Raw genomic sequence first — 12,721 nt, forward strand, 5'->3', positions numbered from 1 at the left:
TGTAAACAGGAAGCGCCCGGCCGGCCGGGAGGGGGAGTTCGTTGAAGGGACCGTTTTTGCGGCGGGTGACTTCGCGAGCCGCCGCCGCCATGAGCCGCGAGCCGCCGCCGCCGGGGGAGGAAGAGGCGCCGGGAGGAGGAGGAGGAGAAGAAGGAGGAGAAGAAGAAGGGAGAGCGGGAGCCGGGGATGGCGGCTGCTACCTGGCGCTGTGCGCGCGGCCCGTGCACTTCGAGAAGGCCAACCCCGTCAACTGCGTCTTCTTCGACGAGGCCAACAAGCAGGTGGGGGTGGCGGCGAGGGGCCCTCCTCGCGGGGGCGGCGGGGAGACGCGTTCCCCCCGGCTCCTTGCCACCCCGTCCGTCCTGACAGGCCGCCGGGCGGGGTCTGTCGGATGGTCGCCTCAGGAGCTGGGCCCGCTCGCCGGCTGCGGGAGGGAGAGCCGCCGCCTTGCGTCGGTGCCCAGCTCCCAGCCTGCCGCGGCGGGCAGATGGAGCGGCCGGCGGGTGCTGGGCACCCCCACCGTGCCTCACACGGGTGGGGTGGTGGCGGCTTCGGGCCTGTTACCTCAGCCTCCCCCGCCGGCTCCCCGAGAAGAGGGGTCTGGAGGCTCTCACGCCCGGCTTTGGTCTCCTCCCCATCCCCTTCTGTGGAACCGCTGCGGTGCGAGGTCTCGCTGCTGGGCGGCTGGCTCGGAACCTGTCATCTTGCTAGAGGCGGTAGAAATTTGTTTTTTCAAATGTACCAACGTAAATTTATTAGGTTGAATTTCACCTGCCTTTACTCTCACTGCCCGAAGGCCCTTCTGGGATTCTTCAGAGTCAGCACTTTTTCCTTTCTGTTCCAGACCTCCCAACATTACCGCCAAACTTTGTCACTTCACTGCTAACTGCATTTCTCTGATTTCCCCCCCCCACCTTTTCAATTGGTAAAGTTCAGTATATTCGTAAAAATTAATTTGTAGCTTTACTTGTGGCTCGGACCTGACTTGACACTTTGCTTTTAATTTCTTGGCTTTGGTTCTTTTAAGCGTGTTTTCCTTAATATCCCTATGAGCTTCTGAGTATTCAATTCAGTATAGCTAAAAGTTCCACAGTCTGTCGTGAGACTTATATAGATATGGATACAGTCTGCTGTCTAATTCCTGTAACTGTTCTGTGACCTCAGCATTCACAGAATTGAAACGTTCAAGCTTTCTTCTCCATATAAATGGCATGGTTTGCCGTGTGCGGTGTGGACATGATCGGTGGCATGTTTGGAGAGGGAGGAGCATTTCTGGGATGTGCTTCTTGCAGCTACACTCTGCTCAGAATTATTGGTGTCCTTTCTAAGTCATAATCCTTTACTCACATTTTGAGGGCCAATTGAAATAAGATTACTTAAACAGGCCTGTTGTGAGACACTATATCATAGTGTGGATGTGATATAACTGCACAGAAACTGGTTGTTAAGAGCTCACTTGAAAGAAACTTATTTTCAACTGTAAATTTAATTCTCTGTGTTTTCTTGCTATTCTAAAATTGTTTAATTTCCAGAGTGTCTCCAAATCATTTATAACCAGCATTTCAATGACAGTTTCCCATGTGAATGGCCTTCCGAGAGATCTTTCCTTGCTATCTTTTGATCTCATAAAGATTAAGAGAGTATTGTCTTCATTTTCTATTACATCAATATTAAAAGTAGTTAAACTAATTATTTGTCATTATAGTAAGGCTTGCTTGCAGTTTATCGTCTTGACACCTGTATTTCTGCATGAGCATACTACACCAGTAGCATGGCTAGTTTCACAAAACAATATATCTGTTATTCGGAGACCTGATCTGTTTGTCTAGTGCTTCTGCACATAAAACAAGTACAAATAAGGCATCTGCCTGATTTTCTTTTTCTACGCCAGTTAAAATTTTTAATGGCATGACTTTTTTTAATGTTCTCTTATTCCAGCTCAATAAGTGGTATAGCTGTAGCAGGTTTCATACGTATATATGTGCAGTTGTGCTAAAGGAATTCTTTAAGTTCTTAGTTCAAGTTGGCTGAAGCTTCTCAGGTACATGCAAAACAGCAGATTACTATTAAACTATTCCTATCTAATAACATGTTCGGACAAGATCAAGCTTCTAGGTCATTGTGTTGTATCTCTTCGTGATCCCCAAGGTTTTTTTTTTTTTGTTTTAAACAATGCCCTGATGTCTCAGATACTTCTACTAGTACCTGGCTTAGGAAAATATGAATATTAAAAAAAAAAAAAAAAAAAAAAAAGAGAGAGAAAACCTTACACAGAGTTTTACTGTTTTAACTTGCTCAGTAGTTCAGCGTATGCCTACAAGACTGTTACAGTACCACTGGAAACCTGTACAGTACCATTGGAACTCCAGAGGAAAGAATTAATTATTTACTGAATCTCAGTGTGAACTGGCAGATCTGTGTAAGAACAAAAATTGCGTCTAGTAAAAAAAATTAAAAGTATGGCTTATAGAAAAGGCAGCATGTTAATCTTATGATTTTGAATAAGCTACAAATATTTTTCAAAACTTTTTTAATAGGTTTTTGCTGTTCGATCTGGTGGAGCTACAGGAGTTGTTGTTAAAGGTTTAGAGGACAGAAATCCCATTTCCTTCAGGTAAGGCACCTTCATCTTTATTGTCTTGGGGTAGAATTCTGCATACTTAAAATTATGTGGTATTTAGCCCTGATCTACTGTAGTTCAGGCATAAGACTTAGAAATAGTTATGATCATCTTTTAATTTTGTTCTTATGTATAATCTTGCAATTAAGATGGTATGCTTTGACCTCATGAATTTATAGTTTTCTGGGGGGCAAAAAAAGGTATTAGTCGGTGGCTTTTTTTTTTCTTTTTTAATGAAAGCATTTTATAAGGAATATGTGGAATCATAGAATGGTTTGGGTTGGAGGGCACCTTTAAAGTTCATCTAGTCCAAAATCCCCTGCAGTGAGCAGGGACATCTTCAACTAGATCAGGTTGCTCAGAGCCCTGTCCAACCTGACCTTGAATGTTTCCAGGGATGGGGCATCTGCCACTTCTCTGGGCAACCTGAGCCAGGGTTTCACCACCTTCATTGTAAAAAAAAAAAAAAAAAAAAAAAAAAAAAAAAAAATATTCTTCCTTCTATCTAGTCTGAATCTACCCTCTTTTAGTTTAAAGCCATTGCCCCTTGTCCTATCACAACAGGCCCTGCTAAAAAGTCTGTCCCCATCTTTCCTGTAGGCCCCCTTCAGGTACTGGAAGGCTGCTCTAAGGTCTCCCCGAAGCCTTCTCTTCTCCATGCTGAACAATCCCAGCTCTCTCAGCCTGTCCTCATAGGAGAGATGTTCCATCCCTCTAGTCATTTTTGTATCCCTCCTCTGGGCTTGCTCCAGTAGGTCTATGTCTTTCTCTTGCTGAGGGCTCCAGAGCTCTCCAGGTGAGGTCTCATCAGAGTGGAGCAGGGGGGCAGACTGGTCCCAATACAGACTGCTGAGGGACGCCACAGATCACTGATCTCCATTTGGACGTTGAGCTGTTGATCACTACCCTCTGTATGTAACCATCCAACCAATTCCTTATCTACCAAACAGTCTACCCACCAAATCCATATTTCCCCAGTTTAGAGAGAAAGGGGTTGTGGGGGCATCATGTCAAAAGCCTTACAGAAGTCCGGATAGACAACATCTGTATTTCTTACCTTGTCCACTGATGTAGTCACTCCATCATAGAAGGCCACTAGGTCAGTCAGGCAGGACTTGCCCTTGGTGAAGCCATGCTGGCTGTTTTGAATCGCCTCCCTGTCCTTCATGTGCCTTAGCTTATTAGCATAGCTTCTAGGAATATATATATCTTTATGTATCATATGTATTCTATAAGCAACTGTGAGAAGTGTCACGATAGCTAGCCCTTGTTCTCTTGGGGGACTTCAACTTACTAGATGTCTGCTGGAAATGCAATACAGCAGGGAGGAAACAGTCTAGGAAGTTCCTGGAGTGTGTGGAAGATAACTTCCTGACACAGCTGGTGAGGGAGCCACCTAGGGAAGGCACCCCGCTGGACCTGTTGTTTGTGAACAGAGAGGGACGGGTGGGTGATGTGATGGTTGGAGGCTGTCTTGGGCATAGCAGTCACAAAATGATACGAGTTTTCAGTTCTCAGAGAAGTAAGGAGGGGAGTCAGCAGAACTGCTACCTTGGACTTCTGGAGGGCAGACTTTGGCCTGTTTAGGAGACTGGTTGAGAGAGTCCCTTGGGAGGCAGTCCTGAAGGGCGAAGTAGTTCAGGAAGGCCGGACATTTTTTAGGAAGGAAATCTTAAAGGCACAGGACCAGCCTGTCCCTGTAAGCCGAAAGACGAGCCAGCAGGAAAGAACACCGGCCTGGCTAAACAGCGAGCTTTGGCTGAAACTCGAGTTTGTGACTTTTGGAAGAAGGCGCAGGCAAATCAGGAAGGCTATAAAGATGTGGTGAGGTTATGCAGGGAGGAAACTAGAAGGGCCAAAGCCCAACTAGAAATTAATCTGGCTACTGCCATAAAAGACAATAAAAAATGTTTCTGTAAATACATTAGCAACAAAAGGAGGGCTAAGGAGAATCTCCATCCTTTATTGAATGCGAGAGGAAATGTGTTGACAAAGGATGAGGAAAAGGCTGAGGTACTTAATGCCTTCTTTGCCTCAGTCTTTAATATTAAGGCCAGTTGTTCTCAGGGTACCCAGCCCCCTGAGCCGGAAGACAGGGAGCAAAATGAAGCTCCCATAACCCAAGAGGAAATTCTTAGAGACCTGCTATACCACTCTGACACACACAAGTCTATTAGGATAGGATCCACCCAACACTACTGAGGGAGCTGGTGGTAGTGCTCACCAAGCCACTTTCCATCATTTATCAGCTGTTCTGGAAAACGGGAGAGGTCACACTTGACTGGAAGTTAGTAAATGTGGCGCCCATCTACAAGAACTGCTGGAAGAAGCGTCTGGGGAACTACAGGCCTGTCAGTCTGACCTTGGTGCCAGGGAAGGTTATGGAGCAGATCATTTTGAGTGCCATCACATGGCTTGTACAGGACAACCAGGTGATCAGGCACAGTCAGCATGGGTTTATGAATGGCAGGTCCTGCTTGACTAACCTGATCTCCTTCTATGACAAGGTGACCTGCCTAGTGGATGAGGGAAAGGCTATGGATGTTGTCTGCCTAGACTTTAATAAAGTCTTTGATGCCATTTCCTACAGCATTCTCCTGGAGAAACTGGCAGCTTATGGCTTGGATGGGCGTACTGTTCGCTAAGGGGAAAAACTGTCTGGATGGCCGGGCCCAAAGAGTGGTGGTGAATGGAGTTAAATCCAGTTGGTGTCCGGTCACAAGTGGTGTTCCCCAGGGCTCAGTATTAAGACCAGTTCTCTTTAATATCTTTATCAGTGATCTGGATGAGGGTATCAAGTGCACCCTCAGTATGTTTACAGATGATGCCAAGTTGGGTGGGAGTGTTGATCTGTTTGAAGGTAGGAAGGCTTTACAGAGGGATCTGGACATGCTGGATTGATGGGCTGAGGTCAATGGTATGAGGTTCAACAAGGCCAAGTGCCGGGTCCTGCACTTGGGTCACAACAACCCCATGCAGTGCTACAGGCTTGGGGAAGAGTGGCTGGAGAGCTGCCTGGCAGAAAAGGACCTGGGGGTGTTGGTTGACAGCCGGCTGAATATGAGCCAGCAGTGTGCCCAGGTGGCCAACAGCATCCTGGCCTGTATCAGGAATAGTGTGGACAGCAGTGATCATCCCCCTGTACTCAGCACTGGTGAAGCCACACCTTGAACGGTGTTCAGTTTTGGGCCCCTCAGTACAAGAAAGACATTGAGGTGCTGGAGTGTGTCCAGAGAAGGGCAACGAAGCTGGTGAAGGGTCTGGAGAACAAGTCTTATGAGGAGCGGCTGAGGGAGCTGGGGTTGTTTATCCTGGAGAAAAGGAGGCTGAGGGGAGACCTTATCGCTCTCTACAACTACCTGAAAGGAGGTTGTAGAGAGGTGGGGGTCAGTCTCTTTTCCCAAGTAAGAGGGAATAGGACAAGAGGAAATGGCCTCAAGTTGCACCAGGGGAGGTTTAGACTGGCTGTTAGCAAAAATTTCTTCATTGAAAGGGTTGTGAAGCATTGGAACAGACTGCCCAGGGAAGTGTTTGAGTTGCCATCCCTGGAGGTGTTTAAAAGATACGCAGATGTGGTGCTTATGGACGTGTTTTAGTGGTGGACTTGGCAGTGCTAGGTTAACGATTGGACTTGATGATATTAAATGTCTAACTGAAGCGATTCTGTGATTCTGTATGTGAGAGAGTGTGGGGATTCAAACTTGTGATTGCTACAGCAGCAGTGACTTATTCTAGGATGCAGTTTAGCAAGTTAAACAAAATGAAATAAACATAAATTAGTAGAGAACCATAATTTCTGAATTTCATGCCTGTGATTCAAACAGTGTTTCCTACATGTAGATTTCTTGCATTCTGTTTCTTGTTTAGTCTAAATTAGCTTCTTCTATGGCTTCTATTTCTTGTGGAAATATTTTTTTCAGAATCAGAGAACGGTACTTTCAATTAAACTACTTTGTCTTTAAAAAATTATTTTATATATGCCTCTGTTAAGAGTGATGGCTCTTTGAATTCTGCTGTCTGTATGTAAGAAGTATTCTTTTACTTGGAGTTTGCTTTGATCCATCTATGGATGAACCAGTTTGTAGTCAAGTTGTGTTTACTGTGACCTGTCAGGTATTGCCTGTCCTGGAAGTTGCTATTTTCATTTGACTTTTTTATTTGACTACCTTTGTCACAAATCCTGAGGGAGCTGAAAATACACAGTGAACTTCAGGAGGTTCCACAATTTTCCTGCTTGACTATCTATCTAGTGCTCTGTTTTTCTGGAGTTAATAACGCATACTGGAAGTAGAACTACCTTATTCATGCCAGTTGTACTGATGCTTCTTTATTAAGAATACAGTTTTGTTGTTTTGGGTTTTTTTTAAATGGTATGAAAACAGCCTCACTCTCCCTTTAACATCAGAAATTCTTCTAGAGGATGTGTCCTAATGGGGAAGCGAGTCAGCTTGTGTCAAGTAGCAGTAGTTGTGGTAAAGGAGCTGATTGCAGGATGTTGTTGGGTGTCACAGAACTCCAGACTCACTGGGGCATAACTGAGAATGCAGGTTTGGATACTCCCACCGTCTTCCAATTCCACATCATAGGCCAACAGAGCTGAATATTTGGAGTAACTTCATGTGCTAATTTGTCTGACCTTAGCCATGTTTCTCTAACAGATGTGTTCTGGACGTCTGAAGAGTGAACTGCCATTATCTTCCAGTCTGAATTTTGAATCCTATACTTGTTAGGCAACATTCATAAGTTGTATTCAGAAGCATTTGCATTACACTTTTTTTTTTCTTATTTAATTGTCTTTTTGAGGGTATATTACAGAGTTCTGTAAGAAACTTTTAGATATTTCCATAACTTTTTTCTTTCTGTATAGGATGGAAGACAAAGGAGAAGTGAAGTGCATCAAGTTTTCCTTGGGCAACAAGATACTGGCTGTGCAGAGAACTTTGAAGAGTGTGGTAAGAAACCTACACCCTGCAGATAGGAATTGTATCTGGAAATCTTCTACTTACAGTACCAGAGTAGAAGCCCCTGAGACAAATGTTCAAGAGCATTTGGTGGCTAACAACAGCTGTAGTGAAAATTTCTCTATCATCCTGAGAGGCTGAACAGGCAACGTGGTTGTCCTGCTAGTGTCATCATTTAAGAAAAAGTGTGGGGGGAGCCAACTTCTATAAAGAATTCCCTGGCAGGGGTGAAGTGGAATATAGTAAGTCAGCTTTTCTTCTTTATATCTCATCCAAAATAATTTGATAAACTAATATCTCTTCTCTTGTATCTAGATATTTATCTTGTCTGTTCTTCATAATTGCTAATACACTTCATGGGCGTTTTTGCAGGATTTTTTGAATTTTATTCCAGATAGTCCTCAGCTAGAATATACGCAGGAATGTAAGGTAAGTTAAATCTCCCAAGCTTATATGCTTAAGTGAAACTCTAATGTTAGCTGACGCTGGTGGCCTCTACTCTACAAGAGAACTAATTGGGATACCTTCCAAAACACTAACGTGAAGTAAATAAGGTATGTAGTCACTACTGCCTGCCTGAATTGAGGTAAATGAGCAGGTGTTAACAATACCATAAAGAACTTCCTGGTCCAGTCACCTTAATTCTTTCCTAGAAAGGACTGGAAATGCTGTTGAGGCAACAAATGTCAGGGTTTGGGAAGCACAAGAGACAAAGTGCTGATCATACAGAAGCAGTAGATGGTAATTATGCTAATGTCAGATATGTTAATGTGGATGTTTTACCCTAATTTCACTGATGAGTGATAGTTAGCTATTACTAGTTTGCATACTATGTTTGGTATTTTTAAACAACCCTTCTAATTATTTTTTAATTATTATTTTACCAGAAAAAAAGTACCATTGTCATTATTTGGTACTTTCCAACTTTTTAACTAAGATAAATTAAATTTTGGGGTAATAGAATGCTGAAGTAAATTTTTAAACATCTGATTTGCGCGGATCTCTTTATTCCTGTAGACTTTAAAGCTGAAGCACTTTTCTGCTTTATTATTTAGGATTATGTATTTGAGTAAACCATTCTAGCAAACCATCTATGATAGTGTTCTGAGTGAAGTCATGGCAAATACTTCCACGTAGTTCTCAATTCCTGTCAGCAGAAGAACCTGCTTTTCATGTCAGGAATTGTTTGGATTGGCAGTATGATTTGAACTAGAACAACTTGGTTGTATTTAGGGCAAAAAGAAAATTTGACTGTGTAATAAACTTGTAAATCTTACATTCTACCAAAAATTCAGGTCGTACAGTAGTTGTGTTTGTACATAGTTTTGGAAGTCTTTACAGAAGTAGCTGATGTGTGCTGGGTGTCTAGTTGGCAAAAAGTATTAACTCCAGTGACTGGATAACTAAATTGCCTTTGGTTTTGAGTTCTTCATTTAGTAATATTAGCTTATCTGAATAGTTAATTTTTCCAAGTAAAAGAGTGTTTGTTTGCTTGTTTGTTAAAAGACAAAGAATGCCAATATTCTAGGATTCTGCTGGACAAGTTCTACAGAAATCGTGTTCATCACAGATCAAGGAATTGAATTCTATCAGGTAATACAAATAACTCCTGTAGGATAGAGGTTTGAAAATGTAAATTTGTGTCTGTATCTTTGAATTCCTTTCTTTTAGTTCTGTGAGAAAGCACTGCTCAAAAAAGAAATTCTGCTGTTTGGTTTGCAGACTATGAGTATTTTTCTTTGAGGGGAATACTTTTTGGGGCAGGGGGAACTTAACACTAACAGGTTATTTAGCACAGCTAACAAAGACTCTGTATAAAGGAGGACTGAATTAATGCTTAGAGAACTCTAGATTAATGCTCTTGGCTTTTATATAAATGAGTATCTAAATCTAATGTGAAATACTACTTCGTGCAAAAAGAAAATAATCAGCATTTGGGAAGATATGTGCATGCTTAAAATGCAGCACAGAACAAATAATTGACTAAGACAGTGATATCTTTCTGCAAATTGGCAGCTTCCTCCTATGTTGATCTCATTGTCTGAGTTCTTCTGTGTTTAGGTATAATTACCTTTGCATATGTTTTTGGAGAAATCTAATGAATAAATAGCCCTTTGTGACATCCATCACAAGGAATATTATAAACTTTCTCTGAAGTTGTGCACTTCCCAATAGTTCCAGTCCTGGAGCTAAGAGACGGTGTTTCACATAATTACTAGTACTAGTAATTGGTACTAAGCTAGTACTAAAGAAAGTAACTGAAAAAGCAGCATTATTTCCTGCTGATTCAGGGAGAAAAAAATATTTGGCACCTAAAAGGATTATGAATGTCAACCCTGCAGGTAAAAGGACCAAATGAAGTGTGTTTTTTGAAGAGAAGTTATTTAAGCCCTTAAAATAAAGAGAATCAATTTATATACTGTCTTAGTTCTTAAAGACTAAGGAAGCTGGGGAATGAAAGCAGCAAAGATATTGTAATAACTTCTTAATAAAGCTTCACTAGTTACGTCAATGTTTTCTCCATTATGGACAGAACTTATACCTAGACTTGGATGAGGGGAAGAGCCAGCACCTTTCAGCTCATTAGAATTTGATGAGTATTTGATGTGCATTTCCTTAGCTACAGTAAATTGGGGCCTAAGCTGTAATTGTCAGGTTTCTGATTTTTTTTTTTTTTAAATTCTAGCACTTAACACTTAAATGCTTCTCACTTAATGTTTCTAGCTACTGTGTAGTACCACCTATGCTTTTGGAATCCTGATGGTAATATAATACTAATATCCTGTGTTTCCAGGTATTACCAGAGAAACGAAGTTTAAAACTTCTGAAGAATCAGAGTATTAATGTCAACTGGTACATGTATTGTCCAGAGAGCTCTGTTATTCTTCTGTCAACTACTGTCCTTGGCAATGTCCTGCAGCCATTCTATTTCAAGGTAAAGGAATATGTTCCAAACTTTTCATTTTTGTGTGCTTCCGTTTTTTTTTTTTAGGCTGCTTTTCCTGGATTTCTTCCAAGAGGCACATGTGTTCGCATCCTTATATGACAATAAGCAAAGGGCAAAGCAAAAATCTGTAAGGTAGTTCTTAGGTGATGGCTTAAAATTAACTAATTCGCTCTTTATTATGTCCTCTTTGGAAAGGGTGTATCCTGCTAATGTTAGACAGTTGACCTTGAGAAAGGGGGGGGGTAGGTGGTAAAAAATCAGTGACCCAATATTTGACAACAATCTTTCAAGAACTTTTTTTTCACTTAAGTAAGTGTAGGTAGTATTTAATTTTACTATGGGCATTTGCACTCTGTAGCACAGTAATAAAGAAAAATTAAGGGCCTTTCACTTGTAATTATAACTACAACCTTCCAAAGGTGAGTGGATGAATTTGAAAAATAAATAAAAAAGGTAGTGCTTAAGAAACAACTATTGTCCCAAGCATGAGAGTTTTGTTTACAGTATTTCTTTCTTTTAGTGTTCTTCCCTGCGGACAACACTTAAGGTTAATGGGAAAATATTTTTCCTTTGAGCTTGGAAAAAGTGTGTAGCAAAAACTAGAACCTGTTTTAAGTTAATCATGCAGTAAGACGATTTAAAAAATGAGGAAAAGAACTGAAGAGTTCATTTTGCTTCTTTCAAAGGATTAGGAGGATTTCTCTGATAGTCTAAGGGAAGAGATTAAAAAGAAGCTTATTCAGATGGGTTTCCTGGTTTGATCTGGTGTAGGATCTGTACTGGGTCCTGACATTACATTCTCTTAGGTGGCTAGGCAGAACTTACTAGCCTCTCACAGCTTTCTTTTTAAGGACTTAGGTCATGCTTCCCCCTCCTTAACATTTTGTGTCAAGTTGTAGCTTGAAGCTAAATATTTTTTATTTTGTCTTCAGAAGGTAATCTTTAAAGATTTCCTGAGAAAGGTACTGTACTAAAATAGTCTTTGAAAATAGAGCTCTAGCAAAGGATATATTTCTGTCGTGTTCACACTTCACACTCAGGAATGAGTTAATGAGAATGGGAAGTGAATTTCAGTAGAAGCTTTGGAAACTCTGAAAACTTGCTTAAATATAAATTAGTTAGGAAAAGAGGAAGAGGAGAGAGGAAACCGTGGGCAGGAGCAGGAGTATGCTCTCATCATAAGGCAGATTCTGGAGTTAGCAGGAACAAAAGGAGACAGTGACTGGTAGGAGGTACTGATATTTTCCCCTTCCCAGTATTTAAAAGTCGGAGCGTGCGACTTGCTGGAAGAGAGAAAAGGTTAAGAGAACTGCTGTTTGAGATCTCCAGACCAATTGTAAATGGGATCTGCATACAAATTTGTATTAATTAAAATTGAAACGTTTTGCTAGCTGAAGCTAATGTTATAAAATCAACATGATAAAGCTGCAAAAATTATAATACCAGAAGTATTTTATATATTTATATATATATATATATATATATATTTATATCTCACCAGAAGTGTTTAGGAACACAGTAGGGGGAAAAAAAAAAGCGTCAAACCTTTTTCCTTTTTGGCTATCACCATTCTTCACCTCATGGGGGTGCTATTGGTGCAGCGTTTGATTAAAGGTTACTTATGACCTTTCCGTTTCAAGTCTTTAACAACGGATTTCTTTGGGTTTTTTTTCTGTTTAACAGAGTGGAACAATGTCAAAACTATCAAAATTTGAAATCGAGTTACCTGCAGCACCCAAGTCCTCCAAGCTCAGCCTTTCTGAAAGAGATATTGCTATGGCTACAATGTATGTATCTAACTAATCAAGCCTTTCCTGGGAAAGTGTGATAGTTTGGGGATGCTGAGAAAAGACAACGTTAACGTGGTTGCACTTGTTTTAGCAGTGCTACTGCTTTAAAGTGCTTCAGTTACTGCCTTGAAAAAAGCATCTAAACAACTCTCTTGGGGCAAGGCAGGAAGGGGAAGCAACTGCAAAGTCTTGCATGAAATTACTCTTGATTGGTACAGAAATGTTGAGAATGCTTCACTTTTTGAACTGATGTGTTGGTGGAGTTGTTCTTAGATGCCTAACTTGCATGAATATAGGCTGTGCATTGTGATTTATCAAGTGCTGTTTTAGTCTTTTAATTAATTGATCGCTTAATGTAGGTAATCTCACATCTGTTCTTCTAGGATAAAATGCATGGCTTTAA

At 41.2% G+C, this 12,721-nt stretch overlaps 1 protein-coding gene across 1 annotated transcript in view; it reads left to right on the plus strand.

Annotated features, from left to right (window-relative positions):
* RMC1 (regulator of MON1-CCZ1) overlaps positions 1-12,721 on the plus strand; it is a 22,679-nt gene continuing 9,958 nt past the window's right edge. The window contains exons 1-7 of the mRNA XM_063326711.1: positions 1-281; positions 2,538-2,614; positions 7,488-7,572; positions 7,954-8,010; positions 9,088-9,174; positions 10,376-10,516; positions 12,212-12,315. Coding sequence (XP_063182781.1) covers positions 90-281; positions 2,538-2,614; positions 7,488-7,572; positions 7,954-8,010; positions 9,088-9,174; positions 10,376-10,516; positions 12,212-12,315 — 743 coding nt within the window. The 5' untranslated portion in view covers positions 1-89. The remainder of the gene's footprint in view (positions 282-2,537; positions 2,615-7,487; positions 7,573-7,953; positions 8,011-9,087; positions 9,175-10,375; positions 10,517-12,211; positions 12,316-12,721) is intronic.

This window comes from Chroicocephalus ridibundus, chromosome 2 (genome assembly GCF_963924245.1).
Source record: "Chroicocephalus ridibundus chromosome 2, bChrRid1.1, whole genome shotgun sequence".
Taxonomy (NCBI): domain Eukaryota; kingdom Metazoa; phylum Chordata; class Aves; order Charadriiformes; family Laridae; genus Chroicocephalus; species Chroicocephalus ridibundus.